Source organism: Canis lupus, chromosome 10 (genome assembly GCF_003254725.2).
Source record: "Canis lupus dingo isolate Sandy chromosome 10, ASM325472v2, whole genome shotgun sequence".
NCBI classification, from domain to species: domain Eukaryota; kingdom Metazoa; phylum Chordata; class Mammalia; order Carnivora; family Canidae; genus Canis; species Canis lupus.
In genome coordinates this window covers 47,963,231-47,987,822 of record NC_064252.1, presented here as the reverse complement: position 1 = coordinate 47,987,822, position 24,592 = coordinate 47,963,231, and the positions used below count along the sequence as shown (strand labels likewise).

The 24,592-nt window shown below is 37.7% G+C and overlaps 1 protein-coding gene across 7 annotated transcripts in view; it reads right to left on the bottom strand.

Moving 5' to 3' along the window:
• CAMKMT (calmodulin-lysine N-methyltransferase) overlaps window positions 1–24,592 on the bottom strand; it is a 405,436-nt gene that overhangs the window by 60,127 nt on the left and 320,717 nt on the right. For 6 of the 7 annotated variants that reach the window (XR_003143546.3, XM_049115495.1, XM_025465537.3 and 3 more), the window contains 4 exons: window positions 17,579–17,639; window positions 15,514–15,568; window positions 14,385–14,448; window positions 7,112–7,178 (listed from right to left, as the gene is read on the bottom strand). Coding sequence is in view for 6 of the 7 variants with exons in the window: in XM_049115495.1 (XP_048971452.1) it covers window positions 7,112–7,178; window positions 14,385–14,448; window positions 15,514–15,568; window positions 17,579–17,639 (247 nt within the window). In the remaining variant the exon portion in view is untranslated. The remainder of the gene's footprint in view (window positions 1–7,111; window positions 7,179–14,384; window positions 14,449–15,513; window positions 15,569–17,578; window positions 17,640–24,592) is intronic. The other variant, XM_025465573.3, reaches the window with a different exon arrangement.

Below are 24,592 nucleotides of genomic sequence, written 5' to 3'. Positions count from 1 at the left end.
TTTATTTGTAATAATATCTCTTAAAAACAAGGAAATTAAAAACTCCCTTAACAAGATTAAAAAAAATCATATATATTTCCACTCAAATGCTAATGATGCATAATCTAATGGTGAAACATTAGAGGCATGCAACAAAGTCGGGCTCAAAATGCCTATTATTTAATATCACCTTGAAAATTCTTATCTTTTCAATAAAATTATACAAGAAATACAAAAGAAAAGGTATAAGAACTAGAAAAAAGTCAAAATCATCACCATTTGCAGATGATGGGATTTTTGACTTGGAAAACTGAAGAGAATAAACTGACAAACTAGCAGAAATAATAACTCATTGAGGTGACTGAACATTTACTATACAAAACCCTATAGCTTTCTTTATTTATGTACATATAACAACCAGTTAGAAAGTATAATGAAAGAGAAGATCTCATTGACAAGAGAAACAAAACTAGTTTCCAAAAATAAATTTAACAAGAGAAATGAAGAAAGATTTCAGTTGCTAGTGGAACATCTAAAAAAACTTAAATGAAAAGGAAATGCCCTGTTCTGGATTAGGAAGAATCAGTCATAAAGATGTCAAGGCTTGGGCAGCCCCGGTGGCCCAGCGGTTTAGCACTGCCTTCTGCCCAGGGCCTGATCTTGGAGACATGGGATCGAGTCCCAGGTCGGGCTCCCTGCATGGAGCCTGCTTCTCCCTCTGCCTGTGTCTCTGCCTCTCTCTGAGCCTCTCATGAATAAATAAATAAATAAAATCTTAAAAAAAAAAAAAAAGATGTCAAGGCTTATTAGTAAGTTGTATTTCTTTCAATCACAATGGAAATGCCAGTATAATAAAAATATCAACATAATTTTAGAAAATTCTAAAACAAAGAATAATGATAAGGGACTAATCGTAACAGATAGGAAAATATATTACAAAATTGTAATTTACACTATGGTAGAGTCATATAAACAAAGTTCACTTCTGAAAATGTGTTCTGCAGATATACTTACAAACGTACATCCAGGTACAGATATGTTCACTGCAGCATTGTTTATAATGGCAAAATAACTGAAAACAGACTATTATCAAAGTAAAATGTTATTTTTAGCAATGGAAAATGATATGGTCATTCTCTTAAAAATTGAAGATTGTCCCTTGTTCTTTTTATTTTTTATTATTTTAAAAAATATTTTATTTATTTATGCATGAGAGACACAGAAAGAGAGGCAGAGACATAGGCAGAGGGAGAAGCAGGCTCCCTGCGAGGAGCCTGATGTGAGACTTGATCCCAGGACCTTGGGATCACGCCCTGAGCTGAAGGCAGATGCTCAACCACTGAGCCACCCAGGAGTCCTGCCCCTCGTTCATTCTAAAGTGAAGAAATCTTTTGGAAATGAAGATGTTTTTACCTGATATGTAACTTTAGGGATACACATTTCTATGAAGGAGTGATTCTTCTCTTAAAACTGGAAGGCATTTCCACAGAGGATCTAGTAGTCTGATAGGCATATCTTGCTATCAATATAGAACTTGGCCAAATTTGGGTGGTGAGAATTTGATCTCAGTGAAGAGTAGGGAACTGCATGTCCAAAGAGTTGATACAATGTTATTCTAGAATAAAAGGCCTTAATTTTTAATTTGCTGCAGTTTAAGAGGATGTCTAAAAAAAAAACCAAAAACGCAGTGCCCCCAAATGTTAAAATCTGGCTCATTTTAATACAAGAAGGAGAACTGTATCAAAATACCAGAAACTGGATATCATGCTTGTTGGGAGCTGGTTTCTTCAGCACAAAACACTAAATAATAGGGCATACAGACCCTTCTTAAAATTTGTCAGGCAAATAAAAAATGTTTGCAATAGAAAGTACACAGAGTAATTTCATTTCCCCATGTCCAAGACCACGATGGAAGGAAAGGGGACTGTGGCACCTCTAGAATTCTCAGCAGTGTTTAAGACTCTGTTACCGTAATTGTAGCAAGACCCACTAACACGTATAGTTTATCAGAAAATTTCTCAAAGAGAGCCCTCAGCCTCCTTATCTTGGTTACCTTCTTCTAACCTTTCTCTTCAACGTGACAAAGGACAGATAAACACCTACTTACAATGTCAGTTTGTCTACAGGCACGGCATGTGCAGGCCTGAGAAGAAGCCTATCCTGAAATGAAAGGCAGCTATCTGATGTATAAACTCATGTCTGAGTCTCTAGAGCTTGACTCTCTCCTACTAAAAATTATTTGGTTCCATAAGCCTTATGGATTCATGTCTTTCAAAATGTGCTCCAACTACAAATCTTACAATCTCTCCTGTAAGAAGGATATAGTTAGTGTACTAATTGCTTCAGGGAACACAAAAATATATTAAGCAGAATCCTTGCCTTCAAGAAAAATCTCTGTCTTCCCTATTAAGAGTGTGGACTCCAAGAAAGCAGGGACTTTCTCAGTTGTTCAATCACTGCATCTCCAGCACGTAGAACAGTACTTGGTGCACAGAAAGTGATTGAAATATTTGTCAAGAAATGATGAACTGGGCACCTGAGTGGCTGAGGCAGATAAGCATCTGCCTTCAGCTCAGGTCGTGATCCTGGAGTCCTGGGATGGAGTTCCGCATTGGGCTCCCTGCTCTGTGGGGAGCCTGCTTCTCCTTCCTCTGTCTGCCACTCCCCTGTATTCTCTCTCTCTCTCTCTCTTTCTCTCTCTCCCCCTCTCCCTCTCTCTCTCTGTCAAATAAATAAATAAAATCTTAAAAAAATGAATAATGTCATTCATTTGGGGAATATAAAAAATAGTGAAAGGGAATAAAGGGGAAAGGAGAAAAAATAAGTGAGAAATATCAGAAAGGGAGACAGAACATAAAAGACTCCTAACTCTGGGAAACGAACTAGGAGTGGTGGAAGGGGAGGTGGGCGGGGGGTGGGGGTGACTGGGTGGTGGGCACTGAGGTGGGCACTTGACGGGATGAGCACTGGGTGTTATTCTGTATATTGACAAATTGAACACCAATAAAAAATAAATTTATTAAAAAAAATGAATAATGGCCACAAAAATAAGACAACATGCTTTGAGCAATAAGAGAATATGGCATATTTAATTGGGACCAATCTAAGGGCTATAGAAACTAAAAGGATGACAAGATTAGGGCTGGAGAAAGGCAGGAGAAATGGTAAGTAAGCCATCCTACAAGGAAGGATTTAGAAGTATAAGGAGGAGGGGAACAGGAATGGCTAAGGCCAGAGTTGGGAAAGACCAGATGTGTCCAGAGAGTACAGAGGCTTGGGTGGCCGTGGGAGAGGGTCACGGAGGAGGTATATGCTGGGGAAGCAGAGACAGCTAGACTGAGTGAGGGGAGTGAAGGAAGTGACGGTAGGCTGCAGAAGGCCTAGAAAAAACAGCAAGTGGATCCCACTTGGTTTGAGATTTACATTTTTAAAATCATTTTTCATACTCCGATTTAACCTTTAAAAGAAAATGAGCCTCAGGAAAGATACAAATCTTAAAAAGTAGGAGGGTAATGGGGCCAATAGCCAGTCCTGGCGGCCCACAGAAAGGTGAAATTTGGGTTATAAAGAAGTCTTAAATGTTATAATAAGTTCCATAGTTTACTAAAATTAATGGTTTATCCATGAATAATAAAAGTCACAGGCCTAAATTCACTACCAATTTTCACACAGAGATAAACTCTTTTCTTAGGCAGAAACTTACTTTTAGTATCACAGCAGGGTATATTTGATAGATTTTTTAAAATGTTGTAACTGTTAACTAATATTAACCAGAGAATGACGCCATTCACTAATTCTGGAACACCCAGAAACATGCAGACGTCAAAAGCTCCGAATGCTTCTTTATTAGAAAGTCAGAGTTTTGAAGACAGCTTCTGATAAACCTAACAATTGAGAAGCTGTAAATATCCTTGCTCTTTCAACCACTCTCTAGCTATATTTAGCAGCACGATTTCCTTTGTTCACCAGTTACTCTCCACAACTCCATATTTATGTTCTCCAAGGCAGAATAGCTTGGACCTATTAGTTAAATGAATGGATGGCTGCATGGATGGACACACAAATGAACCATCAAATGATTGCATTAAGATCTGTGAGACGAAATGGATATAATGCTTCATCTACGTGCATCCTAGATCTTTCTCGGCCAGGGCTAAAGCTTCCAGGCCTCCACAAACATGTCTGTCACACCCAGCAACAATTAGACGGGATTAAAGTGGAACAGAGGGAATAAGAAAGTTTGTTATTAGAGGATGAGCGTTTTGCTAGACAAGGGTGGTGGTGATCAGGAGACCAGGGGTGGATTCAAGGCAGACCTACTGAAGCTTAAGTGTTCAGGGCCCTCACTTGCACAGGCTCCTCGCAAGGCCCAAAAGGAGCCCTAGACACGTGTTCACGTGGTCAAATGCTTCCGTGATATTTGCCAAAGTCAGGTATCAAGCCCATTCTCCTGAAGAGGGCCCTGAGAATAAGTTTCAGGCCCCACCCAGGCAGAGTCCACCCTGGCTGAGAGACAGGAGGGGTGTTGGGAGTCACTGAGCACACACAGAGCACAAGGAGCAGGAGCCTGGGGTGCTGTGCATATCCTGGGAGGTTTCTCATTTCTTTCTTAAAAACCACCATTTCTGGGGCACCTGGGTGGCTCAGTGGTTGAGTGTCTGCCTTTGGCCCAGGGTGTGATCCCTGCGTCCTGGGATTGAGTCCCGCATCAGGCTCCGGGGAGCCTGCTTCTCGCTCTGCCTGTGTCTCTGCCTCTCTCACTGTGTCTCTCATGAATAAATAAATAAAATATTTCAAGCAAAACAAAACAAACCCACCATTTCCTAAGCCCACAGTTCCCATACCAGGGTATTCCTTTCTGTTGCTACAGCTTCTTTGCACATGAAGTCACGGGAGACATTCAGCTGTTCCAAACTTCATGTCAAGCTTTGAAGTGCTTTTTAATAGCAGAAGTATTTGGCTCACAGGTGGGCTTTGTAGCCATGGTAAATACTTCTCATTTATCTGTTGCTACTGTTATTCCACACCTCCAATTTGGAGGAGAAATTCTGCATATGCATTGAGGCACTAATAAAGAAGAGTGAACTATATCTTAGCTCTTTTGTGAACAGTTTCCTTTTATTTCTTCTTGCATGGAACTAATGTGCTCATCATATTGTACTGGTTATGGGTAGGAAAGCAGTGGAAGGAAGGAAACTGCTGATTATTACATCACTGGTTGGCAGTTCCTCTTAGCTTCTGGAAGGTTAAGTGGTCAAGTCACTTCTTCATATGAGATCAAGGTATTTCAAGGACTGACTCATCCCTCAGTTTTCTGGCAAAGTGCTTTAGTAGACTTCGGACAAAATGCTTGCAGTGGTTAAAAGAAAAAACTGACCACAATTAATAAAGACAAAAAAAAAAACACCCAAAAAACCAAAACCCAAACCCCTCATCTTGAAGGTCCCTGAATGACTACTGCCATGTAGACTATATGTGCAGGTACATCTTAGAACAATATTATTTAGAGAGAGTATTTTTGAGAACAGATAAATAGAGACAAAGGCCATTTTGGATACATCCTGTGTTGAATAATGACATTTTGCTTCTTTAGGTAACTTAATTATTTTATGAAGAGATGACAGAAAATACTGTTGCACTCCATAAGTTAAACACTTGACATCTTTTATTCCTCAAAATGGAACATTTTCAAAATCTAGATATGTTTATTAATTAGTGATTATTAACACCCAGTAAACAACATTATGTCTTGTAAAAACACAATCTCTCTTCACAGCATGATGCTGAATCTATTATTCCCTGATTCCATATGCTGAAATACACTCAAATGGTCACAAATGACCTTAAGCATTAAATAAATGTAAATGAGGACAACACAGAAAATGTGCTTTTGATTGATAACTAAAAGACCAGGTTGAAAATCACATCCCCAAATGAAGTCCTCCCCAGAAGGGTATGACAGTCTACACTGTGGAGTAAAGGCTGCCCTAAGAATGAAGAAGACACAGGTAACAGATGGCTCTTTCTCCTGACCTGCCTAAGGCTTTCTGGGAAGCGGAACTGGCTTGTTATTTATATGAGAAACACATAGTACACCACCCTCTGTGCCACTTACACTGACATTCTACTGCAGGATTTAAAAACACGTATATGGACACTTCCTTACCTTCACCAGCTGACCTAAGACAAAAACTAATTATTGCTATTCCATGGCCTCATCTCAATAGGTTGACCACTGGAGATTTCTTAAGCATTGTTATGGTTCATTCATCTTCTCCCCACCCCCCAAACTGAGTAGTTGGGGTGGGAAAGCATCTTCAACACAGAGAAAACTCAAAATATCAAAGAATGACAGACTAACAGTAAGAAGTAAATTAAATAACCAGTTAAAAATTAGATTGTTCTCCTAATGTCCGGGGTTCAATGTATAAATGAAACATGCACAAATACAGATATTTCATGTGAAAAGTACTAAATGATTACTCACTCTTCTAGGTCCTATCATCAGGGCAAAAGAAAACATAGCATCACAGAAAACACCATTGTTTTGATTGAGGGTAAGCATTTCTCCAAGTTTGAATAAGAATGAACAGAGTCTAAATGGGAATGGATACCTAGATTATTTTAAAATCATGACTGGCGCAGTGTTTCTCAATCTTGGCACTATGGACACTTAGGGCCAGGTAGGTCTTTGTTATGAGCACTGTCTTGTGCATTGTAGGATGGTTAGCAGCATCCCTGGTCTCTATCAACTAGCAATCCTCTTACCTGGGTCAGGACAATGAAAGCGGCCCTGGGGGTAAGATTGCCCTTAGGTTGAGGACCAAAGGAGTAGAGCCTTCATCAGGAGGTCCCAGGAAGACTTCTCCCAGCCTCAGACTATACACTCTTAATCCTTAAACCATTCCCAATCCAGGGTTCAATACCATTTCAAGTTTCCACATTAACTGAAGATAGTGAAAATGCCTGCCTGCCTTGTTACAGGTTCTTCTGAACATTACATAAGATATTTTAAAACTACCTAGAATAGCGCCTGGCTCATAGTAAGTGCTCAGTAAATATTAGCTATTATTATTTTTAATTCTAATCCATACAGAAAACCAGAATGTTTTAATGCAGAAAGGTATCTTACCAGCTTGATATTTTCCGAGTTTTAAATGCTCCAGCCTTCTGATTCCTTGTGATGATGTCTCTCACGTCTAAAGGACAGAGTTAAGAAAGCTTCTGCAGTGACTGTCAACTGACTCCCTGGCCCCAAAAAGGCCCACAAGCATGGTGATCCTCTTATTGCATATGGGATCAGCACAGTGTGAAGGGAAGAGTTGTAGGGTGGGAGGAAGGAGAAGAAGGGTCTAGCCCTGGCTCTACCACCAAATGTGGACTTACTTGTCACAGGCAAGTTCTTTAATTCACTGGGCTTCCGGGAGCACGCAGGCAAGGCCCAGGGTATGGGCGTTGGTGGGTATACATGACTATTGCATAGGTGCCTTGCCCCACTTACTTAAAAGAGCTACAAGCCCAAAGGCAAGCCTCTTTCAGTCAGTAGGGAAAGGGCTTGTACCAAGAAAAGCCATATTTCTTGAAAAGATGTTTTGAAGAGCTAGTCCATTACATCACACAGCGCCATCTTGATGCAGGTCTGTGGGAAAAATCATGTCAGGTTCCAACACCGGGCAAAGCTGAGATCTTTTACTTTAACTTCTAGACACTAAATCTTACAACTGTTCTTGTTTCTCTTCTTGCTCCAGTCCCTGTGCAACCCAGAACCACACGGATGACCTAACTCTATCAACCACAAGAGCTCATGGCATATACTTTCAGTACTGATCTGTCATCCTGGCTTCATCCTATTTTCCTGGCTTTCTGATTTCAATTGCCCTCATTTTCTCATTTGTTTTATATGGTATATCCTATGTGTCACTGTAAAAAGCCTCAAAGTCCCTCCTTCGGAATAAAGCAGGTTCAAATAAACAAGAAATAAAATAATTCCAGTGACGGCTCCAAGCTGAACTAAATTGGGCCCATGGGGAGGACACCAAGCAGACAAGCGATGTTCCCCTATTGCTAAGAAAAACAGATTTCCTGAATGCTCGGAACAAGCAGTGGCCAAGATCCCCCTGCAAGAACAGAGCCACAGGACTTTTTAACCCAAATCTCTGCTTGAAACATCAGGCACACCCATTTCTTCTCTGAGTGAATAAGCAGGTACTGTGATAGCTTTCTCCCCCCAGGAGTGGGTAGGAAAAATCAATTAGGTCTCCTAATGAAGGGCTTTGTGGAGGTTTACAAAAGTGCTATAATGCAGACTTTTTTTTTTTTTCCTGGGTGAACTTTCCTGTATGCAAATTAAATACCGTTAAATTACATTCATTAAAAAAATAAAAGAGACTAATTTGCCTACTTGTTTTGATTAACTAAAATGACACATCGGCCTACAGTTCTGTCTATTTCAGGAAGAAAGTATTTCAGGAAAGTCTTCTAAATGAAATGTCTTGTAGAAAAGGACAGCTGACATCTTTATTCTGAGAAGAACAAAATTAGGAAAGAGTCAATTGACAACTGTTTTTGCTTGAGCGCCCCCACTCTCCGGCCACACCCTACGCCACGTTCCCACGTAATCCAACCACATGCCACAATGTGCCTGGTACACCTGTAGCGTCGTATGAGTACATGACTAATCTATCAAGCAAAACATATTATTTTGTTAGTGGAGGTAATACTTTTTATAAAATAGTCACAGGGAAGTTAAATTATATAACTCTGAAAACCTATTAATAATTTTTAGTAAACATCTTAACGCTATATGCTTTTATACAATTTATAAACCTATGACTCCAGGTGGTCAGGTTGAAGCAAGTGTATGTATTTATATTCTAGAGGTGCTTTCTTTTTTTTTCATGAAAAAAATTCACAGCAGTATTTAGGCTGCTTTATTTTTAAAGCTGGGAAGGAAATATATTTTATGAGTTAGGGGGTGTTTTACATTAAAACAAGTACAAAGGGAAAAACAAATGGTAATAGTGTATTAAAATATCTTAAGAGATATATTCTCATACTCTGCCCTCCCACCCTTCACTTTAGATCAGATTTTGAGGCTGTTCTTTTGGATGGCACTGTGTCTAATAATAAATTTTGTCATTTTTCTGTGTCACCTCAGAGTGATAAAGGAAATCCAATCAAATCAAGTCAATATATCCAGGATACTGTTCAACAGGATGGACCAAATAATGTTCCTTGCACTGTACCCATCTTCTGGAAGTCTTCAGTGGGAAGTACTGAGTTCCAAGAAAGCTTTAACATGATTTCTGATTAATTGGATACAGGACAATCACCTCCAGTGTCCTTGTCTGGGCTTCCAGAGCTACAAGATCTATGCTTGTTGCTAAAATAAACCAGGTTTCTACATCTAAGTTTTCTTCCCCAAAAAGCACAGTTCAAGAGTGGGGCTCTGTTTTAACTTTGGTTCAGTTGAGTATTATTCTTAAAATATATATTTTTGTAAAGTAACAGTTTACTTAACAAGTAACCTTAACTTTATATATATATAAATATAATTAATTACATATAAAATATTAGCCTCCTCCTGCAATTAGTGATTGCTATGTTTATCAGTAGTTGCATCTACATTTTGGGACTTGGAATTGTTTTTTAAGCAAGAAAGTTATTTTTAATAATAACATTGTGATTCACAGAGCATTACTTTCTCAGTTTGTGTTACCTTTATTTTCATTGGACCATCCAAGGTGAGGGTAGGATACCATGAAATCATAATGTAAGTCCTATTCATTTTAATCTCTAAAGTTTTTTTTTAAACGCTAGATGTGGCAATATTTGCCAACTTAAAGGCTGCAAAATATTCTTAAATGTGCTTGTTATCAAAGAAATTGAGAGGATGACAGGGAGGTGCTTTGAACCCTATTAGCAATGTCAACTGTTATATTTTTGGGTGAGAGGCCTTTTCTTCCTGAGGGTGTTGAGGAAAATGTAAGATGACACTCAGCCAACCATCCTAGGTCTTGGTGAAATGGAATAGTTTAATGGGGGGTTGAATAAAAAAGCTTTGAAGTCAAATGAAACAGGCTGGCTTCTAGGCTGATTTTGATACTTAGTGGCTGTGTGAACTTGGGTAAATTAGCCTCTCTGAGCTCCATCTCAAAAATAGGAATAATGATACCTATTTTATAAGCTTAATGGAGCACCACATAGGATGAACCTGACACATATAGGTGCCTAATTCATGTCAATTCATTATCTTTTTCAATAATTCAGGCAAAAGCTCTGGAGGGATAAAGAGGCTGGGGAATAACTAAAATGAGGTTTGGCAGTCAAGATTTATTTTCTCTCCCTGATGCTCAGATGAATTATGTGGACACTTCAATTGCAGAATTTAAATAACTGGAAGGAATCAAAGAACTTTTGCCCTGTAGATTTTCAGTGTCTTTCACATGTATCCATGTGCTCCAGTCAAGGCATAGTCTGTGTCCAACTAGAACAGGGACTTGGTTCGTCTTGTCCACTACTATGTTTTTAGAACCTGAGATGGTGTGCAATTAATGGTGGTTGAATTAATTTTAATTAATTAGATTAATTTATTACTTAATTTAAATGGAATTTTCAAAGCTATTTATTGAGCTCCTCCCCAAAATGAGGCACACGGAGTCCATTAATGACTCAGCAAGCAACCAGGAGTACAGCTGGCACAGATATTAGAAGGATAATGGCCTAGTATTCCTAAGGTCTCCACCATCCACAGCACAGGCTACACAGTCTACAGGAAGCTTAATTTATTAGTTACTCAAGTCAGAGATTCTGTTGATAAATAAAATAATGTTAAGTCAGGGATATCTCCTTTAAAATGCACAGGAGATTTATGAATTTGGGGTGAACCCTAAGCTCAAGGTCATGATCCAGACTGTGCATGCTGTGGGACTAAGATGCTTGGATTGGGAGCATGAGCAATGGGTCACCAAGCACTGTCACAGTCTGCAGATAACACGCCTGATGCTTCCTAAGGATGAGTCGAGGCAGGGTGCTTGTGTTGGGAGAATTAGTGAGTGTACCTCTAGGTATTGTACTTTTATTCATTACAATTTGGAAGAGGCTTAGCATAGATAATAACTCAGTATACCATTTCTTCCCCCTCTTCTTTTGTCACTGTCATTACCAGCTACAAACTTTAGTAACTATTATATATAGGCACCTGGAGATTTCCTCCTTTATTACACCAAAAGGGCTGTGCCAAAGAAAAGGGAACACATTTCAAACTATCTTAGGCGAAGTTGAGAACTGCATGAACCAAATGATGCCATTTCCAATGTATCCTTTGTTCTCTTTGGGTACAGATAAAATGGCATCTGTAAGGAGGGGCAGCTTTCAGGTAGGGGGGCTCTGGATGAGACCCACCAATGCAGTTTAAGGACCAAGGAGAACCTCAGGGACATGTCCCTACAAGTTTGGGAAAATATTTGGGATTTACAACACTCACCTATACCTCAAGTCTTAATCTCTTTTCAGATATCTCTCTTTAATAGATCTCAAATCAACATCTAGCTTTCTAGGGTCAAGGGAGAAAGCTCTGGAAGACATAGCCAATCCATCCGATACATCTTAGGGAAGATTACAAATAACCTCACAGCTGGTTGATATGCTTCTATGATATAAAGATTCAGAACTCATCCATTCATTACCTTACATATTTAAAAAAATAGAAATAATAGAAGATAAAAAGGAAATATCAAAAATGCTATTTTTTTTAAAAAAAGGGTAAAAATCAGAACCTTAGAAGCCTAAGAGACTAGGGAATTAAGGTTCAGTTAGGTTCATTAAATTCGGATGCCAAGAACAACAAAAATAATTTTTAAAATGATGAGAATAATATACAGGCCAATACTCAGATGTGATGTGCGATTGCCAGGTCGATTTTCAATTACATTTCACTGATGTATTCATTTGTTTCTTAATGTGCTCATCTTGCCCATTAAGAATAATTAGCAGCTTTGCTTAGAGATTTTCTGGCTTCTGGCAATGTTTCTCCCCTTTTTTGTTGACATCCACTTTTACTTTTTAGAAAGTAATTTTTGGATAATATCCGACAACTGCCATATAATTTAGGCTTCCTAAAATTTTAAAGGAAAGATGTAAACAGTAATTTTTAAATGAATTTGTTTCAATCTATATGCATCAACAGTATGTGAGTCAGTGAATTAGTTATTCTTTCAGAAAGTGGGCACACAGATAGAAAAGAAAATTTCATTCATATTAACCTCACTCAGGACAACAGCTTACAACGGATGCCAATTGTAAGCTCTGTTAGCAAATCAAGAATAACATTAGTAGTAAAAGCAGGAAAAAATACATTGCCAATTTTTAAGGCTTTAGGCACGCTTTTTCCTCTTAATTAAAAAAAATTAGATCTAGTTACAAAAGAAAAAGGCACACAAACATAGAACCACTGCATGATAAAAACTGAACTCCCTCAGGAGAGTCCTAGGAGATGAAATGAAACACACCACCGGTTTTGGTCCGCATCCTGAAAGGACCTACTTTATCTACATTGTAAAGTTCTTCCCCTCCTGCCCTTTGGCACCCCGCTATATTAAACCCATTGTAAAACCCAGCACAATAAAGCACTCTCAGGGCTGAGCTTCTGAGGACCAAATGTTAAAAATCCATTTTCTTGGGAGGGGGCTGTACCAATCATTTCTTTGAAAGGCCAGCAGAGTGAATACAGAATCTGAGATTTCCTCTCTGATTCCAAGAGCTGGCATGGCATCTTTGCTGTTTAAAGCAAAGGTGTGTTAATTAATGACATTAGCATTGCTTCCCTTCTTTGGAAGCTCTGTACTTTAGCTCGATAATAATTTCAGTACAATTAAATTTACATACTGACTACAGATGTTCCTATAGTTTGCTAAAAGTTCTAATTTGTTTCTGATGCTATTAAATGAGACACCTGCTGACTTGAGAAAAACCTCAGGTTGCCAGCCAATCTGAAAGTTTCTGTGGCTAAAATGACCCTGTCTTGTCCAATAATCCTCCTTCCCCACCCCCGCTCCCCCCAAAAAAAACATCATCCACTGGGGCTGAGCCAGCATACCTGACTTCCTCTCTGTGTTCCCTGACATGTGGAGGAGGAGCACAGTGAAATGATATAGTGCAAGGCATAACTCAGAATAAAGCAGAGTGAATGAAACAACATCGGCTCATCTTCGGGAATATTTTGAGAAACTTGCGACAGTCTGAAGATCATGATTAAAATCCTGCATCTTAAAAAAGGAAGCACCTTTTGTGATCTCTTTCCCTTGTGTGAAAGGCCAGGGTTGTGATTGGCTGTTTTTCCTTCCTGAATTTTTTTTTTTAAGTCTGTCAGGCAATTAGCTGGGTGGGGCTCTGTAGAGCACACAAGTGCTGCTGAACAATATTAGCTACTGTGCTTCTTGTACCTCCTTTCTCCTCTCTGAACAGCCTGATAGAGCTGCTGCAAATTTTATTTTTAAAAAATGATATAGCAAAGGCAGGAAAAGAAAATCGAAACATAGGCTTTTATGCAAGAAGCCGCAAAAATCTAAACCGTTTTGGCATTTTAGAGGTCTAACATTCAAATAAGTAGATTGCCTCCTTCATAATGTAAATGTAAGGCATACCAAAAATCCAAAGCAAATATATCTTCCACTTCTCCTCTCAATTTCTAACGGCTGTTAACTGCTCCTGAACAAATCAGCTCGATTGCTAAAGTAGCCACAAATTATGCTTGCTTTCTTAGTTAAAGTACAGTTCAATTTTCATGAACTCTGTGTACATATTAGTAAAGCATAATCTAATATAATGGGGTTTGAGCTGTAATAGCATAGCAGAAAAAAAAGAGATAGCTTTTATAATCCTAAATAAAAGGAAATAATGAAAAGCTGATAGCTGTTTCCAACGGGGAGCTTCTTGGTAACCCCTCGGCAATTAGAGTAGGTCCAATGCTACCTAACACATACAGACAAGATCAAACCCTAGAAAGGTAATAATGAATGTGAAGCTGGAAGTTAGTCTTTGCAAGCAACATCGGATATCATAAGTATTCAATCATTAATTTTATACTGGGAAATTTCAGTGAAAATGAAAGGACATTAAGAACGCCTGAAAACTATGATGAAACAAATGTTCTGATTGCCTTGAGTCGTCCACAGATCATGGCCTCCTTTAGCAAGAAGTGACTGTAAAAATCTATCAACATAAAAGAAAAAAACCCGTCGTAGCCAATGAATTCCATATATTTCTACTTTTTCTTAATTACTTATCATGTGTGTGGGGGGGATTCTTTTTTAATACCCCATGCTGTCTTTCTTTATATCAATTGTTACTCGGCCGGGAAAAAGGAGTGAACACAACAAACCCGTTTTCTATCTGAATAAGGATACTTCTGATGGCCTTTTCATTCCCATCAGTTAACAGAACTTCTTTGACATCTGCAGAAATAGCAACCTGAAAAAAAAAAAAAAAAAAAGGAGCACAGCAAACAATGAGCAAATATGCTTGTCTGTGTGGAAGTGAAGACAGGAGTGACAAGCCTTCAGTATCATGCTTCCTCACCTATTTCTCTGTAACAATCTTCAATCTTTTTTCATTTTATGTCTGCATTATTTTAATCATTCAATCAAATCAGTCAATACTTTTATCATTCCATTTGCGGGAGCCTCTATCTTGCTATCATTCTGTTCGGTAATTGCATTGTGACAGCGGATGATGGTATTCTGAGAGGCTTTCATTTGTGGGCTTCTGTTTATCTAGTAGAGCCATCATACAAGGCTGTCACTCTGCCTTTCAGCTTGCTTCTGTCTGACTGCCTGATGCCCTTCATATAACTTTGCATTGCAGGCAGATGGCTTTGTGAGGGTAATTTTTTTGTGAGCTTTGACATGCTCGCACATTGGGCTGTAACCTCGACACATTGTGTAAGAGCGACAGGTTTGTCAAATGCCAATCAGTGTAACAATATGCTTTTATTTGTAGAGACATAAAAACTTGTCTAATGCACTGTGCTGCTACATAATATCTCCTGAATACATGACTCAGAACCCAGAGAATGGGGAACGACGTTCCTGAATGGCCAATCTAATTCAAAAGAATCTAATTACTGAGCGCTCTGGATCATGTTTGTTGGTGTAATAATGCAGGCAAAACATTAGCAGCTATATCATGGTGCTCCAACTGTGATTCGCTGGGCTATTCCTGTATCTTAGCAAATGGGACTATAATCTGAAAAAAAAAAAAAAAATGCTTTCGCTATGGCAAAGAAAGACCGTGCGAGGCCTGGAATGTCACAACAAGCGATATTGACTACACTGAGGTAAAATGTTTCTGCTCATCGAGGCAACCATAAAATCAATATGATCCGAAAGTAAGTCAATCTAGAAGGTCTCTCAAGACTCGGCAGCTTGACCGCAGCTGATGCTGTTGACGGTTCTCTGACCCAGCCGTTGGAGGCCCTGGAACATTTTTCCTTTTGTTCCTCCCTCTGAATGGGATTGGAATTGAGAAAAGACCTACCATGAGCCCAGCCAAGCATGTCATGCCACCCCCTAGCTCACACACAGCAAGGTCCCTGAAAGAGAGAAAAGAAATGGTAGAACCCATACAAATTAGATGAAAATGGTCAGAGAGAGATATATGTTACAAGAACAAATTGCCATCTGCAGTAAGAACGGCGCTACCAGGAAGTTGTGGAGACATGACTAGGCTACCTCATGTTGCTTTGCGTTTTAAAAATAATTATGAAATAGAAAAGTCACAAAGCAGGCAAATCAGTGGGGGTTCCCTCATTAGTGTTCACTGCAACATTACCACCGCTGAGCTGAAAAATCTGAGAAGGTTCCCTTTTTTTCCCTTGTCAATGGCGCTGTCTTTTAGAACTAAACTAGCTAGAGTAGCGAAAGATAATTGTTAGGAAAGGGTAACACTGTTAATCCACATTCATTCCTTCAAAAACAGTTAGACAAGTAAATGAAGAACATATATGAGTGTGTATATACCTATATTATAGTCACATACACACAACACATGCACACACACATACACACACGCAAATAAATGCAATCTTGGATTTTTTGGAAAAAAAAATTCGAAACCACGCTGAAACATTTTGGAAAGCCGACTGCCCCCATAAAGAACAATTACACAAAGAGCATTTAGCAATTAACACTTAAATCACAATTGACCCCAACACAACACAGTGAATAAACAATGCAGGGACATAATATGGTTAAGCCAGCAAACCCAGGCCTAAGTAATGACGGGGCTCTGACTTCACCGCTCCAAAGTAAAGCGGCTCAGAGTAAAAGCTGACAGTCTAGTGTGGCACTCTGCACTCACCTTTCCCTTTGTGCCCAAATATCAGCCCTCAACGTGTGACATTCTTACCCTGGCCCCACTGCTCCATGATTGGAGCTCCAGTCAAGCTTAAGCACAGCGAGAAGAGCAAATGCCAGACTCCCAGAGCAGCTCTGTAGCCCAAATTCAAAACTGCCCTGTTCTTATTTCATATGCTTAAACCCCTAAGATTGTTCCTTCTTTCCAGGCTGGGAAGTTTATTACCTCGACAGGAGAAAAGAAACAGAAAGAGGGAATTGAAAAGGAGGGAGAGGTGCAAAGAGAGGGAAGAGGAAGAGAAGCCAAGCAAGGATATTCATATTCCGGAATACACTTAATGAGTATTTAGTTGTTCAAAGCCATTATAGACTGGTTGGTAAATATGGACCCACAGAGCTTTAAAAAATACATATTATTGACCCAATCTTGTAAATATATATTGTTAAAACACACACCATGATCACTAATGACTTGTCTGGAATCATAATGCGCTATTCAGGAAGTAGATATTGGATGACTTTTATAAAATGAGAATTAAAAATGAAAAATCCTTATTTTCTGGATCCACCAAACAGCTTTAGAATTTTCAAATAAAAGGAGGTTTATTTTCCTTTTCCTAAATCACATCCATGGGTGTGATCTATAATGCACATTGACAACTGAAAACATCTATTTCCATAGCATGGATCTGTAATAGTAATTTATATTTTACAAATACATATTGTTAGATATATAAAATACCTTTAAAACCAGGGTGGAATGGCATCTTTAAATAATAGCTGTGGGGTACTTAATTATCAAATATTCTGTAGTGATTTCCCTAGCAGAAGTTTAAAGAATGTCTTTATTGTGGTTCAGTTGTGTGTGGTTTTTTGTTGTTGTTGTTGTTTTTTTTTTTTTTTTTTTTTTTTTTTTGACCTTCACAATCAGGGAGGATTGATTGGAGCTTCACTTTTGTTTCCCCAAAATCAAAGTGAAATAAAATGCCTTGAGTGAAAATCAAAAGCCTTTGACATATAGCAAAAAGCTTGCTGTGCAATATTAGTACCCAAAGGCAATTCAGATTTCTTTTCAGAAGCAACATGTTTTCACCATGAACTTTTTCCTTTCCTTTCTCTTTTCTCTCTTTCTTTCTTATATTTCTTTAACAACTTAATTTGAAGAATGTAATCACAGCAATCTTTAATATGCATATATAATACCCATAATGGGCTAAAAAAATATCTTTTTAAGTGCAGCTTTGTACCTGAATATATTACTGTGCTTGAGGCAGTAGTAAGCCAAAACCTCTTCAGATGGCCAGATGCCTGGAAAACACAAGAGGATACACTTTTTGATTACAGGAGTCTGTTCTATAATCATTCTCTATAGTTGTTCTCTTAAGAAATGGCTTTTAAAAATAATGTTCAATACAAGCTATTTCAACTTGAATCAAACTTAACATAATTATTACTTGTAATATGTCATATCAAATGAGTTTCTTTTGTTGTTGATTATAGCTCTTTTCCCAGAAAAACAGCAAAATATCCTAAATAATTTTTACCAAATTTCAATCACAAGACAGCAAAAACAATAACCACAAACTACAAATACTAAAAGTCCAATTTTAATGGTATTTCAGGTAGCGATCTTGTACATGTGAACCTTCTTTTCAGCTAATTCATAAGCATCAGTTGAAGACCTACTGTATGTGCAGCCCACGTGAGGCAAAAATAAATGGAAAAAACCCTTGCAAAGGAAACATCTGAGGTCCTTTTTCTTTGATTCCATCCTAATGTTTTCAAATACGCATAATTATTTCGTTTCTTCAATTAGAAATATCAAACTAGAGATTAGAATTAAGAAATTTAAATTTCACTAACTTTGGCACCTTTTTAAATTTGATAATAATCCTCCGCACTAAACTCCATGGATGGGCATTTTCTTTAAATCATCACTTGTAAATCATTTCTTTTGAAGACTTAGGTAGTCTTCATGAATGAATATGAATTCCTTAAAAAAAAAGATAAACATTCTTGGAAATGATAGTCCCGTGGTTATCACAGAGTAGTCTGGTTGCAAGTGCTTTTAATTTTTTTCTTTACACTTTTCATATTTTCCAAAGATTTTTACAATGAATGTGTATCACTCCTATGATCAGAATAAATCACGTCATAAAAATTATGTTTTCGCCAAGGGTTCAGATTCAAAGGTCAGGCAGGGCACTAGCATCCTGCTCTGCCTGAGGTTGAGAAGGCCCTGCCGCCCTGGGAAAGAGCAATGAATGTTCACTGCCTTTGCACTAAACTCTTTTCTAATGGGTCTGGATGCAAAGTTGGAACACCTAATGAGACCTACTTTTTTTTTCTTCTAGATGCATCTCCAGCTTCAAAGAGTAAGAAATCCAAGCACTCCAGAGAAGAGGATGTCAAAGAAATGGTAAGTAAAATCCTAAGGGAATCAGTGGGTAAATATATGAACAGCAAAGATATTGACCCCATAAAAGCATCTGCTGCAGGAAAGTCTGGTCAAGTGTAAACTGGCTCAGCCTCCATGGTATTTCTGGTAAAAATGAGTTTGGGAGAGAACAAAGTAAATCAGCAAGCAGTGTTGGGAGTCATATTTAGGAGAAAAGTCAGAAAGGCAGTGGAGTATAGCAATTAAGATCACATGTGCTTTGGAACCAGACTTTTTGGGCTCCAGTCCTAGCTTGTTGGGCTGCATTCCCTCACTAGTGACCTTGGGTAGTTTACTTAACCTCTCTGTTCCTCAGATTCCTCATGTAAAATAATGTAATTGTAGTATCGACTTCATAGAATTATGAGGATTAAAAAAGTAAAATACATGAACTGTATTCAGAGCAGTTCCTAACTCGTAATGAGCTCAAAGAAAAATTTGTTGTTAATGTTATTCTTCTGCTCTGGGGGATAAAAGAGTAGAAGAGAAAATCTGTGGACCTCGACAGCTATCCCAATGACCAGAATAGATGGAGAACCATTTTGTCCTTCTCCTACCCGTGAACCTTGCTACAGCCCCCGAATCCTAATATCTGGCATACCTCCACATTAAAAGAACTCTGTAAAGAATAAAGTATGTAATAAAATTCTCTGAAGGAAGAGCCCAAGACAGTGTTCTACACCAAGTATATATAATCATTAGAATAATGAATTTCTTTATGCCTTTAGTAGATGGTTTTGAGGTTTAAAAAAATAATGATAGGGGAAGGGTATTTAACTAAAATGCAAGCTTTGATTAAGTACAAAAATGTGACTTCTAAAATACATAGTCTTTTAAGAGAGTTTTATAATTTTCTCAAAAAATTATAGAGGTTGATTTTTAACTAAATTAAATACAAAAATATGCAGAACAAAGTTAATAAAATCACCTAAAATTTCACCACTAGTCTATTACACCTCGTAACACTTTGGACATCATTTCAAAAACAGCTTTCTAAGCACAAAGATATTTTACACAAATGGGATCTTATCAGGCAGGTATTTGACAATCTGATTTTGCCCTACTCAATATGTGATGGATAACTTCCCATGACAATAAAAATATACTTGCATCATTACATATATGTAGATTTTTAAGTAGACTCCACACCCAGCATGGACCCCAACACAGGGCCTAAATTCACGACTGTGAGATCGAGATCAAGAGTCAGATGCTTAACTGACTGAGCCACCCAGGCGCCCCCTTGGATCATTATTTTTAATGACTGATTTTATGTCTGCATCAAAATTTGTTTAACCAATTTCTTCCTGAAAGGCATTTAAGTTATTTTGAGTTTTTGATATATGAGATTATAAACACTGTTATAATGAAGACACATTTTCCCCCCAAAATATGATTTTTCTCCATAGGTCCAATAACTAGAAATGGGAAATCTGGCCAAGGGTTAAATGCCTATCACATATATCAAACCATCTTCCAAAACATTTGCACCAAACTATACCTCCAAATAAGAGTGTTTATTTCATCAAGGTCTTGCCAAGGTGAGGTTTTGGCAACCTATTTTATTTTTGCTCATCTATTCAGGTTTCGAAAGTTATCTCAGGGCAAATCGACAGCACAATGACATACCACTTCACTCCTTCTTCTAGGATGGCTATAACCAAAAAAATCAGACAACAGCAAATGTTGGCAAGGATGAGGGGAAATTATGTAAAATGTTGCAGCTGCTTTGGAAAACAGTCTAGCAGTTCACCGAAAATTTAAATGTAGAATTAACATATGGCCCAGTAATTCCACTCGTACGAATGTACCCGAGAGAAAATATGTCCACACAAAAACTTGTACACGAATGTTTATAGCAGCATTATTCATAAGAGCCAAAAAGCAGAAACAACCCAAATGTCCATCAACTAATGAGCAGATATATAAAATGTGGTATGGCTATGTAGTACACTATTATTTGGCAATAAAAGAAATAAAGTACTGATTCATGCTACAACATAGATGGAGCATGAAAACATTATGCTGAGTGAAAGAAGCCCAACACAAAGAACCACATGTTGCATTTTCCATTTGTATGAAATGTCCAGAATAGACAAATTCATAGAGACAGATTATACAGTGGTGGTTGTCTAGGGCTGGGTGGTTGAGAGTAAATGTCAAGTGACCTTTTAGAGGTGATGAAATATTTTAAAATTGTAGTGATGGTTGCACAACTCTGTGAATACACTAAAAATCACTGAGTGAATTGTGTAGTATGTGAATTATAGCTCAATAATGCTGTTATTTTAAACAGTTTTGTCATTTCTATTTGTGGAAATATAATGGTCTTTTTTTAAAAGGATTTTGTTTGTTAATAACTTATTCAGAGTTTAAAGAGACACTGAGTTCTGTGAGAATGATTAAGACAACAACTAAAACAAATGAATATGATTAAGATTAGTACCCAGTCCCTCTGACACAGTCTTTCTCCTTTCTCAGAAACTACTACTTCCAATTCTTTTAGTTGATTCTTCTGGTAATTAATTCCATATTTCTACATATGTTTGTATTGCTACTTCTTGATTTTTCAGTTTTAGACAAAATCTATTGACCCCCCAGTATGGAAGATAAACTTTTTTCACTTTCATCTGTACTCCTCTCCCCGTGTCACACATACCATGCTCCTTACCCATCCACCATCACTATTGTCCTATTATAGATATATTATAATTTGGTAATATACTGTCATTGTCAATTTCATTATGACAATGAAATAATACTGACCCATGTAGTAAACTATGATTGCTTTTTTGCTCATGTATAATTCCCCCCTCCATGCAGTTTATAATTGCCTATTTTTTTTCATTTGCTAACGTTTTTATTCAGTCTCAAAATCCAGTTGTCAATTTCCCCTCTCAGTGCATTCATTCCCATCAGGTGTTCTATCAATCTCAGGAGAAAATCTCTCCTGGTGCCTTCTGACTTGTCTGTCTGGACTGAATGTCCTCTATGCTTGGTATACAGCTGATACCCTAGAATCAATCTTCATTTCATTCCAGACTCCCTTTTGCCCTTCTCCTGTATCCCATCTCTTGTTTCTTCTATCTTTTGTCTTTTCTTGGTTTACGTTCTCATTTTAGTGCAAGACATCCCCCAATAGCTTCTTGAAAACAATGTGTGTAAGAGGTAAATATTTGGGAACTTCTATTATTCGGTGGGTAATTTCAATTTGGAAATTCCATATTCTTCAGATCTTGGAACGTTTCTTGGGAAGTTCCATTCATTATTTTATGACCTCCATTTTTACCTGTCCTCCTTATCTAGAATTCTTATTATTTAGATGTTGAATCTCCTGAACTCTAATATTCTTATCTTTTCTTTCCTACTTTCTATCTCTTACTGTTTTCTTTTTTTTCTGTTTTCTACTTTCTTGGAAATTTCCTCAAATTTATCCTCCAACCTTTTTATTGTACTTCTCATTTATGCTACTTTTAAAAAAAGATTTATTTATTTATTTATTTATTTATTTATTTATTTATTTATGTGAGAGAGAGAGAGTGCAAATGAGTCAGGGGAGGGTCAGAAGGAGAGGGAGGGAGAGAATCCACAAGCAGATTCTTCTCTGAGTATGGAGCCCAATTCGGGGCTTGATCCTGGGACCCTAAGATCATGACCTGAGCCAAAAAAGGTGGACACTTAACTGAGTCATCCAGGTGCCCCACATTTATGCTAGTTTTAATGGTAGTTCTCTGAATATTTCTTTTTTAGAGCATCTTATTCCTGTTTCATGGATCATCTTTTAAAAATTATTTGAAAATATTAATTACAGTTTTTCTTATCCTTACATAGCCTATTTTCTTCATGTTGCTTTTTTTCCTATTAATTGATTTTGGTTCCTGTCACATTAAAAGCTTTCTTCAGATATCTGGTAATTCTTTGTTGTTTGCTTTAAACATAATCATAGAAAGAAAAAAAAAAACTAGTTGGAAGAGAAGAGGGCTGAGTGTATGTGGATGGAGTGGAGTGTAGGTGGTTCTGTGTATGGTCACCCAATCTCTTCAGCCTGGTTTTGCTCTCTCTATTTTCAACTGTGCCTGATGTCCCTCAACCTAGAACTGTTCAGTTTAACCCTCTCCAGAGAACAAATCTCTCCCATTGGGAGTACAGAGGAGAAGTTACTCAATAGCCTGGAATAGGTATATAACTGCTTTAAAAACAGCTTTCAATCAATCTTCCTTATTTTAGCCTCCTTCAACTCCTACTTTTACAAATGCTCCAATTTCTGAGACTTTCAAAGTTTCAGAAGTCTGAATTGGTTTGGTTTTCAGCTTACTCAACTGCTGGCTTTTTCATATCTGCCAACTCAATGACTTCTCATTCATTTGTTTCCCATCTTTCCAAAATTATACTGTTGCATGTCCCCTCCTTCTATCATCTTTGTGGGTTTAGGCTTTAAAAACATCTCTTTACAGCGGTTCAGTGAGTTTTCTGGAAGGAAATGATTTGGATGCATTGTTCAACCTCCAAGTTTACCTGAAATCCAGAAATGTATGGTCTTTTGGATGTAACTGTGGGATAATTCTGGAACCCAAGAAATATCATTACTTATTCTTATTCTTACAATTCTTATTTCTCACAGAGTGCATTTTTTTTTTTAGCATAAGTACTTTTCTGAGTGGTGGGGTTTCAGTACACATCCTAGAACAGTGACTTCTGGACTCTGTGCAACAGAAAGAAACTCACTGGAAAAGTGATGAGAATAAATTTTAGGAGGACATACAAGCCAATGACACTATTGAGGAGGTTTTTCTTATGCTCAAGATTTTTATACTCCATTAATAATATCACAGGGCTCTATCAACCAATTGTAGGCATTTCTGCTATGTTCTTGACATCACCCAATGAGACAGAGAAGAATGCCCAAAGTGGCATTTAAAGTAGCTAAAGTACTGACCCCCCTCAAAAGCATCATAAAGTGTCTAAATTAATGATGTACTCTAGATAATTTGTTTCTTAAATACATGTCATGAATTAGGATACTTCCTTAGAAGTTTTCTGAGGCCTATAGTTCTCTATGCCTTAGTGCTTTCTGTATAAATTGAATTAGTTTAACTTATAGCAGAAAAGTCTTCCTTCATCCATTGGGCCTCCATAAAAGCATTAGCTAAATAAGAGCTCTGTTTGAAAGAAGAAAAATAATAGTATATTAGACTTGGGTTTCCATGGTCATTTGATTTCATTCCATTTTCTTTCAAATAAAGGATTGCTTCCTTGCAGATGCTTCTGTCAGAATGGGTCTACTGGATCTAACAAACTTCAAAAAGCGTAGCCAGCCAACAGTAAAATAAGAAAAACTAGTTATCTCTGTAGGAATAATGAGGGAGAAAGTTGCCAATGTGATATATTTTATGTATGCAATCACTTTTTTGTTATTTGTTAGCTAGCTATTTAGAAGTATTTTAAATGCCAAGCTTTACAGTTAATCTGGAAACAATACATCCATTATTAAACTGAGGGCTGAACAATCCTAAAATTAACTATGTAGATATTAAGAGACATGAATTTCTAACTGAGCATGGTCTTCCAAGATCACTCGGATTTAAAAGCTTTTGCTTCCCTAGAGTTCATGTTAGAGGAAAGTCCTAAGACTTTTCAGATGTCAGAAGACCAACAGACTGCTGACTCCCACTTTCCACTCTACCAGCTTGTACTTAGCCCATGGGGACAACACACCCAGCTCTCTATGCTGTGAGATGGCTTTCCTCTGATCAACTGATACCCACCCACGCAGCAGTTTTATTTATCCTCCTCAAACAAAAGGATCCTGTCCATTGTGCAGGAG